General features: G+C 41.0%; 1 protein-coding gene across 7 annotated transcripts in view; it reads left to right on the top strand.

The window, feature by feature from the left end:
• The window catches only part of FBXO38 (F-box protein 38), a 54,109-nt gene that overhangs the window by 29,281 nt on the left and 653 nt on the right, over positions 1 to 24,175 (top strand). For 2 of the 7 annotated variants that reach the window (XM_070414644.1, XM_070414648.1), the window contains 11 exons: positions 1,140 to 1,282; positions 2,097 to 2,304; positions 5,735 to 5,854; positions 8,734 to 8,913; positions 10,406 to 11,143; positions 16,986 to 17,086; positions 17,297 to 17,399; positions 20,631 to 20,797; positions 22,050 to 22,195; positions 22,819 to 22,922; positions 23,403 to 23,516. In XM_070414644.1, coding sequence (XP_070270745.1) covers positions 1,140 to 1,282; positions 2,097 to 2,304; positions 5,735 to 5,854; positions 8,734 to 8,913; positions 10,406 to 11,143; positions 16,986 to 17,086; positions 17,297 to 17,399; positions 20,631 to 20,797; positions 22,050 to 22,195; positions 22,819 to 22,922; positions 23,403 to 23,516 — 2,124 coding nt within the window. The remainder of the gene's footprint in view (positions 1 to 1,139; positions 1,283 to 2,096; positions 2,305 to 5,734; positions 5,855 to 8,733; positions 8,914 to 10,405; positions 11,144 to 16,985; positions 17,087 to 17,296; positions 17,400 to 20,630; positions 20,798 to 22,049; positions 22,196 to 22,818; positions 22,923 to 23,402; positions 23,517 to 24,175) is intronic. The other 5 variants (XM_070414650.1, XM_070414645.1, XM_070414649.1 and 2 more) reach the window with 5 other exon arrangements.

Genomic DNA, 24,175 nt, shown 5'->3' with positions numbered 1-24,175 from the left:
CTCTCCCCCCGCCGCCGTGACTTTTGCACTTGGTGTTTTTCCTTATGAGGGAGTTGATTTTTCTCCCGAAGAGTGTAATACTATTTATTTCTTTAAAGGTCCTTCTTAAATACCTAAATTCTCAACCTTTAAATAAATTCAGAACTACAGAATTTTCATTGTGATATCCTCTTTAATCAAACCATGCCCCCTCACAAACACCTACAGAACTGCCTCCTCTGCTGTCTGAGCCACCGCCCAGGGATATTGTAGCTCCCCCCAAAGCCTGTCTTCAGGCCTGTTTTTGGGTTCTGGGGCCTCTGTTGAGATCAGTCACTCATTAGAATGACCATGTCTCACCCACCAGAAATGAAATCCCTGGCCCAGCTGCACCAAGAAGTTATTGGGAAATCCAAACTTTAAGTTTAGGAAGTGTACACCACTTTTAAAAAATAACATTTATTGGGTTTTTGATTTGTTTGTTTTCTTAAATACAGAAGAGTATAAAGAAGAAAACAAAAAAATGGCCTATAATCCCATCACTCAGAACTCCTGTTAACACTTAAAAACTAAAATAATACATGCACTTGATAAAACAATATCAATCAGTACAGAAAGGTACAAAATGAAAAGTCTCCTCTTCTCAAAGGTAACCACCATCAACGGTTTCTTGTATATTCTATGGGCAGACTATTTTGGGCGTATTGCAGCCTATACATGTCTAGCATTGAAAATGATTTATATATACAAAAGGATCCTGCTATGTATGCAGTCTGGTAGCTTGTCTTCTGTACTAAGAATGTTTTGAGAGCTTTGAGAGCTTTCCAAATCAAGCATATTCAGTTCTTCATTCTTTTAAAAGCTGCATAATGTTCTATTAAATTAATGCACCAATATTTCTTTAACTAGTGTCCCATTGTTGAATAGGTATGTAGGTTGTTGAGTGGATAACGTTTAAATCCAGGCTAACTTGGTTACATGTTAATAATTCCCACAGTGAAATTAGGTAACAAACATCATAGTTTATAGTTATCAAGTTGTAGAGATAAGAGAAAAATTGCTTAAAGAAACCAAAATTGGAAGTCTTTGTGACCTATAGCAAAATTCATCAGTAATGGAGAAAGTGTTGCTTAAATTCTCTGTGGCCATTTCATCAACAGATCACTCAAGATGGACACGATTGGTTGATATCAACTTAGTGCGGTGCCATGCTTTGAAGCTGGACTCCTTCGGCCAGTTTATTGAATTATTGCCCAGCCTGGAGTTTATTTCACTGGACCAGATGTTTCGTGAACCACCCAAAGTAAATCATATTTAAGAGAATTTTTGTTCATTTATTTTGGTACCCAAGGAAGAAAACAAAACAAGTGTTTTCTTTCTAATAACATACCTTTACAGTGTTATAATTGGACTTTTTACTGCCAGACTCAGTGAAGGCATAAAGGTCAGAATAATGCATGGCCTCTTCCTTGTAAATGAGTATAACGGGGTCTCTAGAAAAGGGAAAGAAAAAAGTAAGTGGAAAAGCTGTCTTCATCAGTTTTATAAACTGAAGATACGGTAAGAGTGAAGACAGAAATTTGGGCTAATACAAATTATTACTCATACTAATTGCAACCCAAAATATAAATGAGGATTACGGATTTATTTGGAAATGTCTTACTTTGCTGCTGTCTTTTTTAGTTGGTTGTATATCCTGGGAAATTTGAGATTGCCCAGTTGAACAAAATGTTATTTTAAAAGTGCTTAACAAATAAAATTTATTATACTCTCATTGTAAAAAAAAATTAGTGCTTCAACTAAGTATGTTCTCTCTTATCAGTTCTTAATGGTTACATTCCCACTGTTGAGTCAGTGGACTTCGAGGTCAGAACACTGGGTTTCAAGTCCCAGCTGTACCTCTTACTGGTCATGTGCTGTTGGGCAGCTCTCTTCCCATCGTGCATCTCATCTGAAAATCAAGCATAATAACAGTTTATCTTGCTTGAAGTGTTGTGAGTCTTAAATGAATTCTTGTATGTGTATGTAAAAGCATTTCATAAATAAAATTCTATTTAAATATTCTTATGTAGAGATGAAATAAGGGATATAAGTGTATGGTTTTGTCTTAACCTTAGGGCTGTGCTCGAGTTGGTCTGAGTGCAGGCACTGGAATTGGGGTGTCCTCAGCCCTTGTCAGCAACCAGAACTCTAACAACGACAATGATAACAATGCCCAGAATAATGCCAACATCCATGACAACAATCATCATCCAGATGACTCAGATGAGGAGAATGACTTCCGGCAGGATCTACAACCAGGAGAGCAGCAGTTTGCAGCCGACGGTAACCCAGATCTTTTGTGAGCTCCAGATAGAGATGATTTTTACTTTGGATCTATTCTGTTCAGAGATCTAGTCTATCTCTGACTCTATTCTGTCCTTCCCTCCATTTCACTTTGTCACTTTACACATTAGGGTCCAAGTTGACAAGGTTAATGAAGGAGTGGATGAAATTTGCCTGTCTGCTTGCTTGTTTCAAGTTCTCCATATAATGCCCTTGTCCACAGAATCTCTAAGGCTACTTACAAAATAGGAAGGACTTGTAGATGCCATGGGAAATAGGGTTCAATGCTCGTTTGAGGCCTGGCTTAACTGAGACTTAACTTTCAGGATTTGGGCAAAAGAGCAATTCTTAATGTGTTCTGGCCAATAGGTGTGGAGTATTCAGCTTGCACGTCCCCAGAGCTGAAAAAAAGAAATACCAGTGATGTAGTTGACATTGTGTTGGGCATCTTTCACATACCTTTCATCTTTAAGTCTTCAAAACCATCCAGCAAATTAAGTACATGAACTAATAAAGACCTATTGGATTTTGCTTATGTAATTTTCCTTCCAGTTCTTTAATCTTGACTAAACATTTGCTGTGTGCCATCCCATGTGTTAGTAGGCTTCATCTGCCCCTCTGTTGGTGAGTGAGGATAGAGTGAAATTATTTTTTCCACTTCCCCAGTTGACCCTTAAGAAATAGAGAAAAGCCCTAGCTGGTTTGGCTCGATTCAGCTTAAGGGCATATGCCACGTTTGTGGGCTCAATCCCCAGTAGGGGGCACCCAGGAGGCAGCCAGTCAATGATTCTCTCTCATCATTGATATTTCTGTCTATCTCTCCCTCTCCCTTCCTCTCTGAAATCAATAAAAAATATATAAGAAAAAAAGAACTAGGGAAGAATCTCTTCTAGCCATCTAACTGTTGCCCCTCACCCATTCTTGTGGGCATAGTAATTAATGAGAACAAAGCCCTGATGGTATATAACTGCTTTGATAATGAAAGCATACTGTGTATAGAGCATGGATTCCTTTAAGGTCACTCTTTAGTATGCAGCCCCTCATCTAGGAATCATCTGTAGACATTGTCTTCCCTTTCCCACCTCACAGAAATCTCCATTTTGATTCTTGAAAGTCAACAGTGACTCTTAACAAAAGCTAGTAGTCATTTCTCCACTTTCATCTTAGTTGACATCTCAGCAGCATTTGTCATTGTTGCCCACTTCTACCTTCCTGAGATATTTTCTTCTCTTGTCATCTCTGAAACCATTTTCCTGGTTTTCCTCCTATCTCATTGGACATGCCTGCTCAGTTTCCTTTCCTTGCACCATTTGCTCTATTCCACATTTCTTCTTGATCAAGTTACTTGGCCGTATGTTTCTCAGTGCATAATGGAGAATGCCTTCCATTGTGAATCACTTATTGGTGTAGCAGGGATCAAAATGTGCAAGAACACTGTGTTTGATTTAAGAGAGAACAATGGAATTCAAATCTACTAACATAGAAACTTAAGCTTTTAGTTTGTGTGGGACTTACACACAAACCAAATACTTGAGGTATAGTCTTGTTAAACCAGAGATCTTGTGATCTTGTGCTGTGAAAGGCCGAGCAATTAAAAAAAAAAGTGCCACAAAGATTCAAAATTAAAAGGGATCAGTGAGAATTAGTTGACATGACTAGCATTGATGCTTCCACTCTAGGTGCAAATTTAGCATTATTTGTAAAGTTAGATTAAAATTTGGATTCACATGTTTACTTTCCTTAATGTAGAATTTTTTTATATATAATATATTTTTATTGATTTCAGAGAGGAAGGGAGAGGGAGAGAGATAGAAACCTCAATGATGAGAGAGAATCATTGATCGGCTGCCTTCTGCACGCCCCCCCCAACTGGGGATCGAGCCCACAACCTGCCCTGTGCCCTTGACTGGAATCGAACCTGGGACCCTTCAGTCTGCAACACTCTATCCACTGAGCCAAACCAGCTAGGGCTTACTGTAGAATTTTAAAACTTTTCACACATGGGCCTCTAATGAGTTTTGGACCAACCCCAGAATGAAGCAAAGCCATCCACTCTCTATTACTCTGTTGTATTTAGCTTCACCAGCTTGCATTAACTTGGCTTGTCTCTTTAAGGAGATTCTTTCAGGAACCAGATTCTCTTTTGGTTTTTTTCATCTAACTCAAATGGTTGGGTGGTTGATTTCTCAGCAGTAGTTATTGAACATCCTTAAGCATTGAGGATATAGTGGTGAACAAGGTGGACGTCTGCTGTCCTCCTCTGAGTTGAGCCTGAGCTGTAAAGGTGTAGGATAGTGTTGGTATTATCTTGACTCAAACTGAGATAAGGCACAGGCTTATCAGAGGGTACTGGATTGAGTGCCCTGAATACTGATTTGAGGGATTTGGATTTAATTTTTAAAAGCTAGCAAAGCCAGCAATTTTTTATTTAGGGTCCTCTTGGAAAAGTGACCATTTTATCTTAAGACTGGTAAACTGATTGAAACTTTAGTACTTATAGTAAACTGATTGAAGCTTAGCAATCTAAAATTGTCCACTGTGCTTATCCTCTGGAAAATATATAAAAGTACACATTTTTATTTATTGACTAGAGGCCCGGTGCACGAAATCCTGCACCAGTGCGGTCCCTCGACCTGGCCTGCACCCTCTTGCAATCTGGGACTCCTCGGGGAATGTCGGATAGCCAATTTTGGACCAATCCCTGCAGGCCTGATCCAGACAGGAGGGAGCCCGATCCTGTGCGTTGAGCGTCTGTCCCCTGGGGGTCAGTGAGCATCATAGCAACCAGTCGACCAATTGTTCAGTTGCTTAGGCTTTTTTATATATAGATAGGCACTAGTAACTAGTGAGGACTTTGTTGTAAATTAAACATTTGAATACTATTAAAATGTCAATAATGTACTTAGTGTATTTGTTAGTAATCCTTGCCACACATTAGCCAAAAATGATACCAGAGCCTTTAGGGAGTAGGAAAGGAAAAACAATTTGAGCTTGCCTACCCAGAACATCCTGGATTAGCTGGCAGGTACTATGAAACTAATTGCTTATAAGATGATCCTAAGGTCTTCCAGTAGGTGGCTCTTCCTATCTTAAAGCAAATAGCTTAAAGGGAGACAAACAGTTGCCTGGTACAGCCATCTCTGATAGCATCTTCAGGAATGAAAATGGTGTTTTCTCTCAGCTGTGTGCCTTTGTCCCTGCTTTCATCTTACAGTGATGGGCTTTCTCCACGAAGTGATCCCTCCTCTCCTACAGAACCGTTGGCCACTTCTTGTTAATGTTAATATAGTGAAGCACAATTTTATGATATTGCTCCAAAGTGGGCCTAATAATTAGGGGGGGTGTTCATTTCTCAGGGGTGCCCTGCTTGGGCTGCCTTTGTGCTTTTCTTAGACCTTTCCTGGTTTGACTTTGTTTATTTTTATTTAAGCATTGAATGAGATGGAAGACATGGTGCAAGAAGATGGAGAGGTGATGGCTGAGAGTGGACATGAGACTCCAGCTCACAGTCAGGCAGTTCTTCCTGTGGATGTTGATGAGGAACAAGCAGGTAACCATGTGACTTCCCACAGTCATGGTTGTGAAAACTAGGGCCTGACTAATGAAGTAAAACACTAAGAATGGTTAATTTTTTTAATTTTTTTACCTTACAGCTAATGATATGTTATATGCTATTTATTATTGAGGACTATATTATATTTGTGTCGTCCTCGCTACTTTTATATATATTTTACTAAAGTTTGCTCTTAATTTTTTGTGACTGTGATGATAACTTTATTGGCATATGTCGTGTGTGTGTGTGTGTGTGTGTGTGTGTGTGTGTAGAGAAAGAAAGCACTCAAATTGTTAATGGGAAAATAAATGACCTGACTAAATATTTTGCTTCTCCTCTCCCTTCATTTTGGTGTTGAGGGGAAACAGTGGAGAGTTGACCTGGTTTAGTAAATAGATCAAGATCTAAACTTTTGCTCTGGTTGACTTATGGCAGGCTATAGTCAAAGGCCCCTAAAGATGATCTAATACCACCCTTCATTATGCAGTAGGGAAACTAATATTCTTTCACAAGTTTGAAAGTTTTTGCCCGTGACCACTCAGCCAGTGAGCAAGGGACAGAATTGAGATTAGATCTAAAATTATTTCACTCCTGATCTATTGGAAGGCTACTTTGTCTTCGAGTTGAAAATATGTGTATCCTGTTTTAAGTGTCTTACAGATGCAGTCACTTAACTAATATTGAGTGCCTATTCTTTGCCAGGAATTGTACAATGTTAACAGGAAAAAGATAGGCCAGGTTCCTTGGAGCTTACATTTTATTGATGGAGCGAATATCAGTCACTCTCCAGAGAAAATTGGCTCTGGTTTACTGTGTTAGTGCCAAGCAGATTAAACATTTTTTACATACCTATAAATATTCAACCAAACTGTAATGTTGCATCTAGCCTTTAGGTGCATCCAATGAGATAGATCTACATTCTGTTAAAGAATGCAGAGAGTCCCATAGATGTCTGAGGTTCATCTTCATTTCCTTTGCCTTCTTTGTACATTTGCAAAATTGGAAAAACATCCTATTTGAAAGATGATTATCATGACTCTTATTTTGATTACTAGAGGCCCGGTGCACAAAAATTTGTGCACTCGGGGGGGAGAGGGGGTCTCTCAGCCCGGCCTGTGCCCTCTCGCAGTCTAGGACTGCTCGGGAGATAATGACCTGCTGGCTTAGGCCTGCTCCCGGGTGGCAGAGGGCAGGCCCAATCCCTAGGTGCAGCCCCTGGTCGGGCTCAGAGCAGGGCCGATTGGGGAGTTGGGACGCTGCCCCCTGTCATGCACAGAGCAGGGCCGATCAGGGGGTTGAGAAGCTCCCCCCTGTCACTCACAGAGCAGGGCCGATAGGGGAGTTGGGGCACCGCCCCCTGTCACACACAGAGCAGGGCGGATCAGGGGGTTGGGGCGCCGCCACTGTCACACTCAGGGCAGGGCCGATGGGGGGGGGGGGGGTTGGGGAGCTCCCCCCTGTCACGAACAGAGCAGGGCGGATAGGGAGGTTGTGGCCCCACCCCCTGTCACACACAGAGTCACAGGGCAATCAGGGGGTTTGGTCGCTGCCCCCCTGCCACGCTGATCCTGGTGCCGGGAGGCCTCGCTGCTCCGCTGATCCTGGTGCTGGGAGGCATATTACCCTTTTACTATATAGGATAGAAGCCTGGTGCACGGGTGGGGGCTGGCTGGTTTGCCCTGAAGGGTGTCCTGGATCAGGGTGGGGGTCCTGCTTGGGTGCCTGGCCAGCCTGGGTGAGGGGATGATGGCTGTTTGCATCTGGTTACACCCCCTTTAGGGTGGGGGTCACCACTGGGGTGCCTGGCCAGCCTGGGTGAGGGGCTGAGGGCCGTTTTCAGGCTGGCGGGTGACTGAAGCTCCCAACCTGTCCTTTTTTCCTTTTTTTTTTATTCTGGGCCAGCTTTAGCTCTGAGGCTCGGCTCCAGCTATGAGACCTCCGCTGCTGAAAGCAGGTTTCTGGCCTTTGTTTACCTTCTGTATTTGAAACAATTTGCGGTCCTGCTGGCTGAAGCCCGGGGTTTTGTTTAGCTTCTATATTTGTTACAATGTTGCTTAGAGTGCAGCTGAGAGGCCGGCAAGGCAGGTGGGGAAGCTTGGCTTCCTCTGTCACTGAAGCAAGCAAGCCTCATGTTCCACTTCAAGCTGCCTGGCTGCTGGCCGCCATCTTGGCTGGCAGTTAATTTGCATATCTCCCTGATTAGCCAATGGGAAGGGTAGCGGCCATACGGCTAATTACCATGTTTCTCTTTTATTAGATAGGATATTAGCATGATTTATGTGACTTTTCTTTTCTTTCTTTTCTTTTTTTGTTAATTCTTACCTGAGGATATTTTTTCCATTGCTTTTCATAGAGATAGGGAGAGAGGGGAGGAGGGAGGGAGGGGGAGAAAGAGAGAGAAACATCAATGCTGAGGGAGACACATTGACTGGTTAACTCCCGCATGCACCCCAGTTGGGGGTCCGAGTGAACCTGAAATCCAGGTAAGTGCCCTTGACCAGGAATCGAATCCAAAACCCTTTGGTATATGGGCCGATGTTGTAACCATTGGGAAACACTAGCCAGGGCGACTTATGTGACATTTTCAAATAGTGAAGATCCTGTAGGGAGAGGCCATATAATCTGTTTTAATTTGTCTTTAGAAATGTATAAAGTTTGTTGTTGACATGTTAATCATACTTAATGTTTATATAATGCTTTAGAGTTAAAGTGCTTTCACAGTATCTCATCCAAGTGTATATTCCATTAAAATGAGTGATAAGGGAGGCTCCATAGAACCAAAGCATGTGTGTGAGCCCAGGTTCCTGGAAACAGTACTTAGAATGAGAGCTTTTCTTGGGCAAAAAAATAACTTGCTCCTGTGCTTTTTGTTTTAGGACCCAGTGGGCTTCAGCGTGTAGTAAAACCAACCCCAATTACTGTCCATGATTCAGAGAGTGATGATGAGGAAGATAGTCTAGAGCTCCAAGAAGTCTGGATTCCTAAGAATGGTACTCGGCGTTACTCTGAGCGGGAAGAAAAAAAGAGAGAGTCAGAGCAGTCCAGGGAATTGTCAGGTGAGAGATTTTGTCGTGCCCCGACCTACTAGGTGAGAGTCATGAGAACCGACACACATGGCCTTTATTTATATCAGATGCCCCACCATGGCTTGTGGTGCAGTTCACATCTCCTTACGAAATGTGACAGGAGCAGGAAAGGCAGTAGCCCAAGTGAGAGTGGAATCGGGGTTTGCTATCTAGGGCGAGCGGAGCACAACAAAAATATTGTGGAGTTGGGGCCCCGGGAAGAGAAGACGTGAGGACTGTGACTCCTAAGGCTTTTAGGAAGTGGAGATGTCAGGGGGTTAGGGGTTAGAGAGGGCTTAGTCAATGAGCCATCCAGAGGAATGAGCACACAGACATTCCCCAGCTCATAACCTGTCCGGTTGTGCTTAGTGAATGTTGGTGGCTGGTTTGGTGCTTGGGGATTCCTTTTGGGTATGTTCCTATAATCCCCTGCCTCTTTTCAAATCTGGTCCACAGCCTTCTGCCATTTGCTTCACCAGAAAACTATAATTCTCTTAACTTTTAGGTTCGTACTTCCTTGTCTTTCCTTCCCTCTTGTTTCTCAGAACCATATGCTTACCACTTTCAGCAAAGGATGAGGTTTTAAAAATTCTCCACTCATTTTTTTCTTTGGTACTCTCTCCTTTATATGTTTGAATTCTTAGTTCTTTATACATTTAACACAAAACCTGAAATATATATACACTTCTGTGTACGGAAAGCTCAGTTCTTGAGATTGGGGAAATTTACTCACCATTGACTAATCACACAATTCTTATTTTATGCCTTTTAAGAAATTCAGATATCTTTACACTGTGGTTGAAAGGAGCTTTAATGGAAACTGAAATTAGGAGTAGTGTGACCAGCTGGTTAACTTAATGTCTCCTAGAAAGTTCAGTTTCTGAATGTAGAAACTAGATCTTCTGCCAGCCTGATAAAACATGATTTGTTTACGTATCCTTTATATATTCATTGAGCCTTACTGTGCCCCAGGAACTGTGTTAGATGCCATGAGGGATAGAGATGAGTAAGGCATAATCTCTCTGGGGAACCTCTAGTCTGGTTGAAGTGTGAGGTCAGAAACATGTATAATCATACCACAGGGAATGTATTACAGTGGTTTTGGGGTGGGGGTGCAGAACAGATTGAACAGAGGTCCAAGGCTGAAGAATTGGTGAGAACAAAGGCCCCGGGGATAGTAAGGCAGGGGTATAGTTGGGGAAAAGTTTGGGCTGGGGTATAGAATGTATGCAGAGGGGAGAAGAATAGAATGTAAGTATGAAATCAGATCATACTGAGCCTTGAAGGCTGAGCTGAGGAGTATAAACCTAGAAAGCACTAGGAAGCCATAGAGAATTTTTGAGTAACTGAGTGATGTGGTCACCATTATACTTTAGGAAAATTAGTGTACATTGTTTCCTGTTCCAAATTTATTCTTGCCTTTTGTCTGGAATTTGTACTGAAATCTTTTCTTTTCCTTGGGCCATTCTTCTTTTTCTATAAGCAGTAAGTGGAAAAGGCAAGACTCCACTTCGAAAGAGGTACAACTCCCATCAGATGGGCCAATCGAAGCAGTTTCCCCTCGAGGAAAGCAGCTGTGAGAAAGGCTGTCAGGTCACCAGTGAGCAGATCAAAGCCGATATGAAAGCAGCTAGGGATATTCCTGAAAAGAAAAAGAACAAGGATGTGTATCCCAGCTGCAGCAGCACCACCACCAGCACAGTGGGAAACTCCAGCTCACTCAGCACTGCTTCTCAAAGCCCTGACTGTGTAAGGACGGTGAACAGCAGCGGCTCTTCCGAGCCTAGCCCTACAGAAGTGGATGTGTCCAGGCAGTGTGTCTGCTCCCCCGCTGGTTCAGAGGACTCTGAGGCCATGGAGGAGGGAGATGCAGAGAGTTCTGTCTGCCCCAGATGCTGCTGTCACAGGCCCCAGGAATCCCAAAGGAGAACTAGCAGGTGTTCTGATGAGGAACGTCCTTCAACCAGCCGAGCCTGTGTTGTGAATGGCCCGGATGGTACGAGATCCGCCTTTTCCTTTAGGACTCTGCCACAAGGGGGGTCTTCAGGCCCAGCACATGATGAGAGGACTAATGGGAGTGGCTCTGGGGCTACAGGTGAGGACAGGAGGGGGAGCTCCCAGCCTGAGAGCTCTGACGTGCAGTCTAATGAAGACTACCCTCGGAGGCCCCTAACAAGGGCCAGGAGCAGACTCTCCCATGTACCGCTGGTATCTGAGTCAGGTATGACAATGCTGCCAGGACTAGCACCTGCAGGTTAGGACTGGAGAAGGGCATTAGCTCATTCCATACGTTTTCCTACATAAATCCAGTGAGGCAAACTGAATTCTATGTTGGTGTTCTGTGATCCTACAGAATTTGAGCTACTTTTCAGCAGTGATTGGGGGAGGGAAGGGTGTGTAAAACAGCTTATAAAGCATCCAACACAGGAAAACTCAGGAAGTTGTTTCTAAGAAAAAAGTATTACTGTGTATATTGACCCTAAACACAACACTGATTCTGATGTGTAAGCCCCAATGGATAAACTCTAATGCCATCGCACACACTAGGGAAGTCTCACTGTGGGTGACGTTTTGAACCTTAGCCAGAAGGTAAGGACCTGAAGTGGCTGGGGCTGTGGGAACAGGTATGGATATACCCCTACATCTGCCTCTGTAGTTACCTAGTAGTGTTTTCTGAAGTGTAGTTTTGTTTCTAGTTACATTTGCCAGGATATAAGCAGGTAAGTAGTTTAGCTGAGGATTATTTTGGTAAAGTTATACTCAAACATAAATGTATATAATTCCATTAATATTTATAATGTGAAAACTAAGGAATTGAGTTGGGTGGGGTGAACACATTTCTTAGTCATAATTCTATTTATATCAGACTTTATTTTTAAGTTATCTCTGTCTTTATTAAGTCATGTGTACCTATCAATAAATAATAATGTATTTTAATTTTATCCAAGTTTCCCTCAATTTCAAAATCTTACAATCCCCCCAAGACATAGAGTTGATGTTTTTTTATATACTAAGTAGACCTGATTGCATCATGTGGAATTAAACTAACAAAAATAAGCTTTTATAAGATAAATATGAGAACTTAATTATGTGCTAATTCTCATAGTAGCATAAACTCATTAAAACATATATATGAGTTTTATTTGAAGATTTCATTATGCTTTGCAAAAACTAGTTCTGTCATGATGACTGGCTTCAATTTTAAATGCTTTATGATATTTTTTATGCATAATAGAATTTACCATTTTAACGTTTTTGAAGTATCCAGTTCATTGGCATTAAGCATGTTCATATTGTTGTGCAACCATCACCAGCATCCATCTGAACTTTTCATCATCCCAAATGGAAATTCTGTGCCCATACACAGAAACTCCCCATTAAACAAAAACTCCCCATTAGGACACTTTTGTTGATAGTGTTTTTTCATTTGTAAAGTCAGATCTATGTGTTTAGTTTTATGTTTTTTTCCCTTTGTTTTTATGCTATGGAAGGCCTTTCCTACAACTGTTTCAAATAATTGTTCACATCTCTGTATTTGTTTATTCATTTATTTGTTTATTATTTTAATTCTTTATTTTAATCTGTGGGAACTAACTTGATATTTTATTTCAAATTGTCACCAAGTTGTGTCAGTACTATTTATTGACATCCATTCTCATGTCATTATTTTGAAATGCTCTTTTATCTCGTACCTTTGATACACTTAAGTTTATCTCTGGGCATTCGATTCTATGCCACTGCTCTCTCCTCTTTCATTATTCTTTGTCAAAATTTCCTTGACTGGTCCTATTTTATCATTTACTTTTTAGAGTTGTATTTTAAAATAACTTTGTCAAGCTCTAAAAGCAAATCTTGTTTTTGTTTGGAATTCTATTACATTGATTGAAAAGATTATTGTAATTTTTGCAGCACTGAGCCTTCCTATTCAGAAACTATTACTTTGTCTCCTATTTTGTCTTATGTCTCCTGGTAAAATTTTATAGTTGTTACTGTTTTGGGAGTTTTGGTTTGTTTTATTTTTGTTTTTAATGTAGATCATTTATATTAACCGTAGGGAGATAGGGGGCTTTGACTTCTTTTTGTGTGTGTGTGTGTGTGTGTGTGTGTTCTGCTATCCCTCTTACTCTTTCCTTCTGACTTGTTTTGTGACTAGAACTTTTTCTTAGGTTAAATAATTCCCAAGAATTTTTTTAAAAAAGGTTTCTCATAGCGCTTTTTACTTTTTTAAGTAAATTACATTTGTTATCGTGTGTTTTTTTTAATTTGAGATAACTTCTCATGTATGTAGCTGATGTGTAAATAGTAGGTTAATTATTTTCTTTTTCTTTTTTTTTTCGAAATATAATTTATTGATTTTTACAGAGAGAAAGGGAGAGGGATAGAGAGTTAGAGAAACATTGATCAGCTGCCTCCTGCACAACCCCCACTGGGGATCTAGCCTGCAACCAAGGTACATGCCCTTGACCGGAATCGAACCTGGGACTCTTCAGTCCGCAGGCCGATGCTCTACCCACTGAGCCAAACCGCTTAGGGCTAGGTTAATTATTTTGTAATATTTTTTACACACAATACAAATGTCCATCTACTTTCATTTTTAAAAAATTTAAGTTCTTTATTGTTGAAAGTATTATATTTGTCTCCTTTGATCTCTCCCCGGATGCTCCTACCCCCCAGCATATGCCCTCACCCCCCTACTGTCTGTGTCCATTGGTTATGCTTATATGCATGCATACAAGTCCTTTGGTTGATCATTTACTTTCAATAACAATTTTCTGGAGATATGTCAAAGTGCTGCTTTTAATACTATCCAGATCTTTTGGAAAGAAGAACAAATTATTTGGATGGCTTTCATCTTATTTTTACTCTAGCATGTTTTTTATATCTATCAGCCATCATGCTTTAAAAGTTTTAAGGAGAAAAATCCAACTCATAAAGGAACAAACTTGATTGAGTGTTTTGGATTTTTAAAAAATTACTTTAAAGAAAACATTTGAGTTTTTTATTTAGTTTTCAATTTATGGCCTTATGTAGTGTAAAACCATGTTAGAAGCTAATATAGTTATTTGTCTTGTGAATTCCTATTTTGATAATAAATGCTTGTAAGTTTTTTTTATCCCCATTGTATAATACTTTATAAAATAAATATCACAAAAATAACTAATTGGATTGTCAAAGAATAACATTTAGGATTGATATGGTATGATTCTTATAAAATACTAACTTTTTTCCTTGACACCTAACACTGGATTGGTTTGCTTTAGCAAACCAGTTGTGTTTCTGTAGCACCTTCTAACCTAATGTTAACTACACTATGTTGTAATTCGTGTTTTACTGTCTTTCCAATAGACTATGAGCTCTATGAGGGCAGGGACAATGTCTGCTTGTTCGCTATCATATGCCCAGCTTCTAGAATAATGGGGCTCAGTGAATAATTGTGAACTTAATCAGTGGTAGGAACCATCATTTGAGGTATGTTGGTGCTGGTGGATCAGCGATTTTTAACCGGTGTGCTGCAAGAATTTTTAAAATAAGCAATACCTATTTAGATAGGGACACTGACCTCTTTTCCTAAGATTGTCAAATTAAAAATGACAACGACCAACACAGTAGCCATCTAGTGTGACTGAATCAGAATTATACCCATTTTTTTTGTCAGTTCAGCAAAAAATATATTTTTGGTGTGCTGCAGAATTTTAGATATTAGTTTGTGTGTGCCATAAGATGAGTAAGGTTGAAAATCACTGTGATGTATGCATGAAATCACTAACAGTTGTCGCTACACAAAGAAGGTGATGTAAGAAAATAACGGTGAATTCTGTCTTCCTTTTACATTGGGAAGCCTTTGTTTTTCAAGGTTATCGATATATAAAGTGTGATTTTATTTTATAACTTTTCTTAGAAAACATAAACAGCCAATGTGGGCACTCTGGAGAGCAGGAAATTTAACTTTGAACCACATATTCTGATGAATTAAAGGGGAGGGGAGAGAGCAATCCAGGAACGTGAGAGTTTGAAAATTGGATTGTGAAAGGAGAATGTTAATAGAAAATTCTGTTCTGAACACTGTCACAAAGGAATGGAAACAGACGTGCTTTTCGTGTGTTTGTTCCCTTTCATTTTTGTGGTTTGGGGAGAGAGAACCAGGACCTATTATTATTGGTTGTAACAAGTGTGTGAATTTTGTCTGTTACGTGAATTATGCTGCCTTTAGAAGATGCCTTGTTAATGAAGATAATTAGATTTTACACGGAGTTCCTGCAGGAATACTGTGGAAAGCGGCCTTCACTGGGTTGCCTAGATCAAGAGTTTTTATGTTTTTCCAGAACCCCTGGGCTTTGCTTGGGTTCAGGCTCATTTTAGGAAGTTTGATGGGTAGAACTCTTGGGTTTCCTTTTAAGCTTCATCCAAAGCAGCTGATTTCAGTTGTTTTGCAATGTAAAATTTCACAATTTTCAGATGGTGGAGGAAAGGTTCCGGTATGTCAAAAACACACACTTGGACTCTTTAGAGTTCCCATCTAACCCACGCCTTTGGGAATTGGCACCTTGTTTGCCTATCTTTCTTAGTAATCTTTCATGTCTGAAGTTGAAGAATTACCAAGTGGAGTGTTGTAGTCTAGAAGTGGTGTGTGAAAGCAATATGATAGGATTTCATTTGTGAATCTCACTTTTACTTTATCCGTGTCTCCTTTGCTACAGAATGAATATCAAAAACAAGGACTGACTTTCCGTGTCTTGTTTAGAATATATATGTGCTTGTTAAGTTTTAGAGATGAATTTAGAACTTATATTTAAGATCATATTTACTTTGCAAATTAAGCAAAATGTTTTATAACAATACTAGCAAATGAGTTAGGGCCGTGGTCAGCAAACCGCGGCTCACGAGCCACATGCGGCTCTTTGGCCCCTTGAGTGTGGCTCTTCCACAAAATACCGGCTCTTCCACAAAATACCGAGTTCTGCGCATGGGCCACGAAGTTTCAATCGCACTGTACGTGATTGCCCGCACGTGATAGTTTGTGGAAGAGCCACACTCAAGGGGCCAAAGAGCCGCATGTGGCTCGTGAGCCGCAGTTTGCCGACCATTGAGTTAGTGCCTTACCAGCTAGGGTTTGGGAGATGAAGGATTACAAGTTTTCTAACATAGTGATTGCCTGAGTTTTGCTCCTGGTTCTACCAGTTACACCTTCACAAGCTTCCCATGTCTCAGTTTCTTGATTTGTAAAATAAGAATAATAAATCTATTTCAAAGGGCTGTTGTAAGAAACCCTTAGAAAAGTGCCTGACACAGAGTAGGTGCTCAGTAAATATTTGCTATTATTATTATCTCACTTAACGTATCTCTAATGCAGCGGTTGCCAACCTTTCGGACCTCGCGGACCACTGGTTGGCGACTGCTGCTCTAATGCATTCATTCATTCAATGAATGCTGAGTGCCACTCATTCAATAAATGTTCATTTTAGCTCATTGCTAATCGCTGACATTGATACAAAAATGAAATAAGACAGTAATGTTGCCTTCAAAGAGCTTTTAGTTTAAATAGAGAAACAAAACAGGTATACAGGGAATTACAGAACCCTATATAATGTTTGGGAATCCAGGTGATTTGATAGAGCAGGTAGCATTTGAGATGGTCTTTTCAGGGATGGGTAGTATTTTCAAAAGTGAAGTCTGGAAAATTGTTCTGGGAGAAGGAGCTAGAATGATTAATGGTGTCAGAGGCATTGGCAATGGGAGGTGATTGGATAATAGTATGGAATAAAACTGAACAGGTGGAGACAAAGCATCACTCTAACTGTCAGGCATTGAAATGCATGTATTAATCAGTAGTCGAGAACTTACAGTTGTTTAGCAGGAAACTGGTGAGTTTAATTCACCAATAATATTTCAGATGGCTTGAGTGACTAGAGATGGGAATGTTCCTTAGATTGTCAGAATGCCCCAGGGATGAAAAGGATACTGTGTTTGAGGTAATGGGGGGCGATCTTGTTTGGGAACAGTCAGTTGGAAGTAGTGGCCTGACTGTATTCCATTGGGGACCATGTTCCTCTTGCTTTTTTTAGAGGTTGCTAAAACAAAGCCACGGCATACTATGAAGCGGAAGCGGACAGCAGATAAGTCCACCAGTACCAGTGATCCTGTGATTGAGGATGACCATGTGCAGGTGAAGAAAAAGCCCTCCCTTACCTTTCAGGCCAGCCAGGGTCCTGAATAATGTAAAGGAACTGAAGTTTCCATCTTTATATACTTTTTTTTACTCTAAATAGAAGAAATTGGTAACAATGGCTTCTCACTTGTGCCAGTGAAAACATTTAAGTTTTCCAAAGAAAGTACAGAAAAAGACATCTAACTTAAAAATATTTCTCCTCTATAGGTCCTTGTGTTAAAGTCCAAAAATCTTGTTGGAGTCACTATGACCAACTGTGGAATCACAGATCTGGTGCTAAAAGACTGTCCCAAGATGATGTTCATCCATGGTATGTATTTGGGCTCATGTCATACAAGAGCATCATGAAGGAGTTTAAAGAATTAAGGACTCAGAAAGGAATCATTATGTTGGATTATATCTAATTCTGTCCTCGTTCTGTAGTTCTCAAATAATTACTCAGTAGTATTTGTGAGGGGCCTGTCTCTGCCATTTGCTGTCTTTGTGATGTTGGACATGTTTTGCGTGCAGATGTTTTGGGGGAAGCGGTAACTGGGCCTTTAAGTGCCTCACTGCTCTGGAGTTTGTTGACATGATTAAACCTAACCTCAGTTCATGGCCTCGTATCATTATTCCAAGCCCTGCTTTTCTTTGTAGTTCCATGTGCCCTGCCCCTCTTTGCCAATCCCATTGGCTCCCTCCATCTATGCCTGTGTATTTAATATATATCCTTCCATGTATTTGCTTGTATACATGTTTATCTCTGAACAAATAGTAGGGTATTATCTTATGTGAGCTTTTAAAGTTCTAGGTACATAATACGTCCTTTACATGATCTGTTTATTTTTCCATTCCACTCAAAATTATATTTTTGATAGCTATCCAGGTAAAATTGTGAGGATCTCACTCGTGTCTTGCCATGGGACAGTTGTATATTCTCTGTGGGGTTGTTGTGTTTTTTTTCAGTCTGTAAAGTATGCATGATTATGCTTACCTTATAAAGCACTTATGAAGGTTAAATGTAATTGATATGTGGGTATGTATATGTACACAACATATGCACATACAGTAGAGGGTCTGACCTCTAGTAAAAGCCTAATAAATGTTCATTTCTCTTATATTAGTATTGTAAAGAAAATAATTAGGGGCTTTCCGTTCTTTGCACTTCTTCTGTAATACTGGTAGTAAATAGAACAAGAAAATCATTTCTTGTTACCAAACATTTGTCATAAACTAGGAGAATCTTAGAAAGGAGAAATAAAACATTTAAACACTTAACCACTCTCTTGAATTCTAGAAAACACCAGACCTGGGAACCCTAGATTCATTTTCACCCTTAAGAGGTGGTACTTTTCTCTGTTCTAACCAATAAGGTCCTAAAACATCTAATCCTATATAATAAAAGCCTAATATGCTAAGTGTCCTGTCGTCTGGTCAGCCATTCAACCAATCAAAGCATAATATGCTAATGATATGCTAAGGCTGCTCAATTGCTTGCTGTGACATGCACTGACCACCAGGGGGCAGACAGTTGACCAGTTACTATGACGTGCACTGACTACCAGGGAGCAAATGCTCTGACCAGTAGGTGAGAGCTGGGGTCCAGCCGATCGGGACTGACTGAGTGAGATGGGCCAGACACACCCTGAGCCCTCCCGAGGTCCCTCCCTGGCTGGCCAACCTCCCACATCCCTCCCCAGCCCTGATCGTGCACCAGTGGAGTCCCTCGGCCTGGCCTGCACCCTCTCGCAATCCAGAACCCTTCGGGGGATGTTGGAGAGCCAGTTTGGCCCGATGGCTGAACGACCGGTCACTATGATGCACACTGACCACCAAGGGGCAGGTGCTCAATGCAGGAGCTGCCCCCTGATGGTCAGTGCACTCCCACATGGGGAGTGCTGCTCAGCCAGAAGCCAAGCTCACAGGTGATGAGCGCAGCAGTGGTGGCGGAAGTCTCTCCCGCCTCCCTCCGTGGCAGTTGGATATCCCCCGAGGGCTCCTGGACTGCAAGAGGGCCAGGCTGAGGGACACCCCCCCTCCCCCATCCCGAGCACATGGATTTCATGCCCTGGGCCTCTAGTAAATTATGATCTATTTTAGTGTCCTCCTAAAGTAGAACAGGAGCCCTTTAAAAGCTCAGAAGATCATAACAGCAGTGGAACCCAGCCTAGTTTAAGACAGCAATGCTTGCAGCTTTGCCCTCTGAGGTCTGAGAATCTGCCTCTCAACCCTTCTTCTCTGGGGGTTGACTTCTCATTCCTTTTTCTACTGTGAGTGCTCTGAGAATCTGACTGGTTTTCTCTGCACTTGACTCTCCCTGTATCTTTTGTGAACTTAGTGATGGATCACATGACTTTCAGGCTCAGCCTTTTGCCCTTAAACCAAATAGTTCTTCAGCTCCTGGGACAGAGGACCTTAGATAAGTAGCTCAGTCCCTAGACACCAGCTGAGTTATGGGGGCTGAGATGACTAAGTGAGATTAGAACCAACCTAGCCCTTTCTGGGTTTACAGCAGAGAACCATTGAACCCTTATCACCACCTAGTCCTCTTTCTGTCTTTCCTCCTTTCCTGTCTCCTGCCATGTCACAGAAGGAGGAAACAAGTCTGAAAGGCTGGAGACTTGCTCATTGTTCAAACATCAAGTTCATTACAGGGCCAGATTGCTCGGGACAATGATGGCATTTTGGTCAAAGGCGATACAGAAGATGCCCTTAACGAGTTAAGATCAGGCATATCAGCCTTATAGTTTTATAGTATTTTCTCTTGAGTTAGACCAAGTTTAAATCTGGGATAAAATGGAACAGATTGAAATTTGAGATTGGAAAAAGGAAAGAGATTTGATTTTCAACGTGGCATACTATTTTATTCCTGTACTGTTGGATACGGTAGCCACCGGCCACATGTGACTGTGAAACACTTGAACTGTGGCTAGTGCTGGAGGAACTGAGTTGTTCATTTTAATTCATTTAAATTTAAATAGCTGCCGGTGGCTAGTGGCAACCACATTGGCCTGTCCAGCTTCAGACCAACATATACAAATATTGCTGGGTCTTTTAAGGTTCTGCTTTTATACCTGCGGTGGGAGTTAAAATCAACTCTTCTCATTTTCTGTGGGTGACTGTAAGGTAATCTATGTCAATTATTCCAGGTTTATTTGATCATTACCCATAATATTTTAGAATTTAATATTCCCATCATTCATTCTTTTCTGTAAATGTTTCCTGAATAATTCCTATGTTTAGGCAACTCATTCTATGGGTCTTAAGATTCCTTGCCAGTAAACTCTTAGATAGGAAAAGGTACCTTAACATCCCTCTAGCATATATATGGGTGACCACCTTCTTTTAAACAGGATGGAATCACATTTTCAGATTATTGTGATAACTGTCGGTTGTACTTTGTGACATGACGTGACCATTGTTCAAGATGTTTATTACATCTCTGGTATTTTATGCTAAGGAAGTTGGCCAATCCTCCAAAGATGATTCCAAGTAGGCTGTACATTGCTCTGTTACTTTGCATAAATTATTTGTAGAGCTTACCATTGTTTTCATTTTGTAGCTACCAGGTGCAGGGTACTGAAGCATTTAAAAGTAGAAAATGCACCACTTGTAAACCGATTTGACTATGCACAATGCAAGAAACTGAACATGGATCAGGTACTAGACCAGATACTACGGATTCCTCCTGAGAGAAACCGCATCATATACCTACGCCCAATGCAGCAGGTACCAAGCTCAGCCCCTTTTTGATGACACATGTATTGCAGTGATATTTTTTCTTAGTCTTCAACCTTTGTGGATTTGGCATGTTCATATGCTCAACCCACAGTGATGATTCTTTAGATTCTACCGAGTTCTTTTAACCTAGCTAGGAGACTTTGCCGATCTTCATTCATGCTTCTCTGCTAGAGTTTTGTGGATTTTTAGCAAGTTCTGTGATGAGGGCAGTTATTACTCAACAAGACTGTTTTCAGACTGCCTGATTCAAATCCTGGTTCACTGACCTGTAGCTGATTACTTAACTTCTGTCTTAGTTCCATCTGTAAAAGTAGAATAAAAACCTAGTTCTTGTGATGATTAATTTAGACGTGTGAAGTGCTGAGCAGTTGCTGGCATGTAGTAGCAATCATTATTTTCATTATTATGAAGAGTAAACTTTTTATTGTATCTATATGAAATTATGGATGTTAGCTGAACCTATTGGGGTAATCATTTCATAATATTCGTAAACCAAGCCAACATGCTGTGTGCCTGAAATTTATACAGTGATGTGTGTCAATTATTTCTCAATAAAACAAAAAATAAAGTGAGCATTATATGTAAGACTGTGCTCAATGGGTAAAGAAAGCTGAAAGGAATCATTAAACAGTATTTACAGTCAGTGTCAGAGTCTGGCCCCATAAGAGAGATTTGAACAAACAAACTGCTTGTTGAGTGTCTCTAATATTCTGGGCCTAAAAAAGACACTTCCCTGAAGTCTTTCTGAGAAGGGGGTAGGCGTGAATGTCACTGAGATGGCAGAGTGGGATTTCATAAGGAGAGGTGAGGACGAGGCGTTCCATGAGAAGAAAGCAATGTGAACACAGGCTGCGAGGGGCAGGCAGCTGGAATAGGCCACAGCCAGTTTGAATAGGGCACCTGGTACTGCACACTCAGTCTATGATGCAATCAATACTTGCGCCTGTGAAGGACATACTCAGATGTGGGTTCCTGGGATCAGTTACCTAATTCTGGATGCTCTGTTTAATCGGCATTTTATTTAACAGAGAAATGTAAGTCGCTGAGCTTGCAAGACAAGAATTTGCTAAGCCTCACCCCCAGCATGGCAAGCTATGTTCAGGGCTGAATGTGATATTTGATTTTCCAATCAGCCAAAGATTTTAAAATGTAGGTCCCAGGAAAGATTGTCCAAGCTCTAGGAGGTAGAGTTCTCAGGAATTCTGTTCCTGGGCCCACAGTGCGCTCTGCTCTTACATAGGTGGACACGCTGACGTTGGAGCAGAAGCTGTTCAGTGGCCCCTACCCCTACCACATCTGTATCATCCATGAGTTCAGTAACCCTCCCAATGTGCGGAACAAGGTGCGCATTCGCAGCTGGATGGACACCATAGCAAACATCAACCAGTAAGTAACCCGTGGCCCCCAGCCTCTTCAGTCGTTCCTCTTGCGAGCGAGGGCCATGGAAACAAGTCCTAGTTATTCTTTATTTTAAATGATCTCATGGGGCTTTTAAGGCGCCGAAGCATGAAATGTAATGTGAGAAACAGGGAATGAGGACTTACACTAAAAAGCATACATGTGTATCTGCAGTTTTTTATTTTCAAATGTAAAGAAAAATTCCAAGAACAGACTATAAATGAACATTTGACTTCATTTCTTTAACCCTGGGACATGGAAAAAGAGGTCAGATTAAAAATCTTAAAACTAATGTTTTACATCATCAGAAAATTAGACTTTTTAGGCATTTGATATATAAACATTAAGCACCACACACAAGATATTTGATTGGAGAATGGTTTCTCTACCTGATAGGATTTGGAAGATAGTGAAGAAAGTTCTTCTGACCTGACCAGATATGTATTCTCTAGTTTGAGTGTATCCTTCTTCCGTTAGGTATTTAATATTTAATTTCTGAGATACTCATTAGAATCTAGGCCTGGCACAATTTTGACAGTTCCTTTCTACCCCACACCTCAACATTATTTCCAGTTTTATAATTTTTGTTTGATTTTTCTTGTTGCCTCTAGAGAGCTCATTAAGTATGAATTCTTCCCCGAAGCCACACGAACTGAAGATGACTTGAAGAAGTACCCCAAGTACCCCTGGGGCCGAGACATCTATACTTTAGAAGGTGAGCAGTTAAATGGCTGGGAAGCTAAAGAGCTGTTAACTAGCTGGATGGAGAGACATGCCTTAGGGAAGATAGGAATGGGATCCTTACAGTGAGGCGGAATGATGGAGGCTTTGAATGTCTGCAGGTAGCAGGAACCAGGTAAAGCTCTCTCCCAGACTGAGTCTTTACCATCCCTAAAGTAATCAGAAACTGTGTCCAAACAAACAGTAGAAGAAAATTGAAACTTTCAACAGTTTGAGAGTTGGAAGTGACTTGAGGGCACCTGTTTCAATGTCTTTATTCAGAGAAAAATACTGAGGCTTAATGAAAGCAAAAGGTGAGCAAGATCCCATGACCAAGTAGGAGCAAACCAGAACTGGTCCAGTGCTTTTTCAGCCATGAGGGACAAAAGCACACTGATGTTCTGCCTATAGAATGCTGCGTGTTGCCCTGTCGTTGCCTCCACAGCAGTAGCACTGTTCATCTTTCTCCTTTCAGGGGTTGTGGATGGCGCTCCGTATTCCATGATTTCTGACTTCCCCTGGTTGAGATCACTACGGGCAGCAGAACCCAACAGTTTCGCCAGATACGATTTCGAAGATGATGAAGAAAGTAATTATGACCTGACTTGATTTGTGTTCGCTGGTTTGAGCGTGTCCTGCTGTGTTAGATACTTACATATTGTTTGAGAGTTGGGAGCAGTGTAGCTGTTAACTCACTTCCTATGTGAATGTTTTAATTTGTGTTGTGTTATTGCTTGGTTCTCTCCCAGCAATAAATAATCTTACGAGGGATCTCTGAAGGTTGGTGGGAAGGATTCCTTCAGACAAATTTTTCTATCTAGATTTTTTTAATTTCCTGTTTATAATGTTGTTACTCCTTATTGTCACTTATATTATTTCAAATGTGTTCCAGTCACACTGACTATTCTTTTGCTACTTATGAGCAGCTCCTTGTTAGGTGGCATGTAGGAACTTATGATTTAGATGGAGATGTTCAGGAGGGGGGAGAGGGGCTTGAAGGACATTTTGAATGAAGTTCTGGTTGTTAGCACACTAGAATATCTACTTGCAGGATGTTTTCAAAAACTAATTTATGAGTAAATGGGTTTTAAAAGCTCCATGTCTGTCTGTGACTGACTTAGTCTCTCTGGGGCATTTCCACCCCGGCCTTTAATCATGTGTGCTGCCTTAGCATCAAATGGGGCGTGTAACTAAGCTGACGGGGACCCAGTCCATGAGCTGTACCTTTCTCAGTGGCAGTGCGTGACC

Source organism: Myotis yumanensis, unplaced genomic scaffold (genome assembly GCF_028538775.1).
Source record: "Myotis yumanensis isolate MYYU_CA2020_CCGP unplaced genomic scaffold, mMyoYum1.0.hap1 SCAF_5, whole genome shotgun sequence".
NCBI lineage: Eukaryota > Metazoa > Chordata > Mammalia > Chiroptera > Vespertilionidae > Myotis > Myotis yumanensis.
Note: the sequence above shows the minus strand (reverse complement) of the source record. Positions and strands in the feature narration are given on the sequence as shown.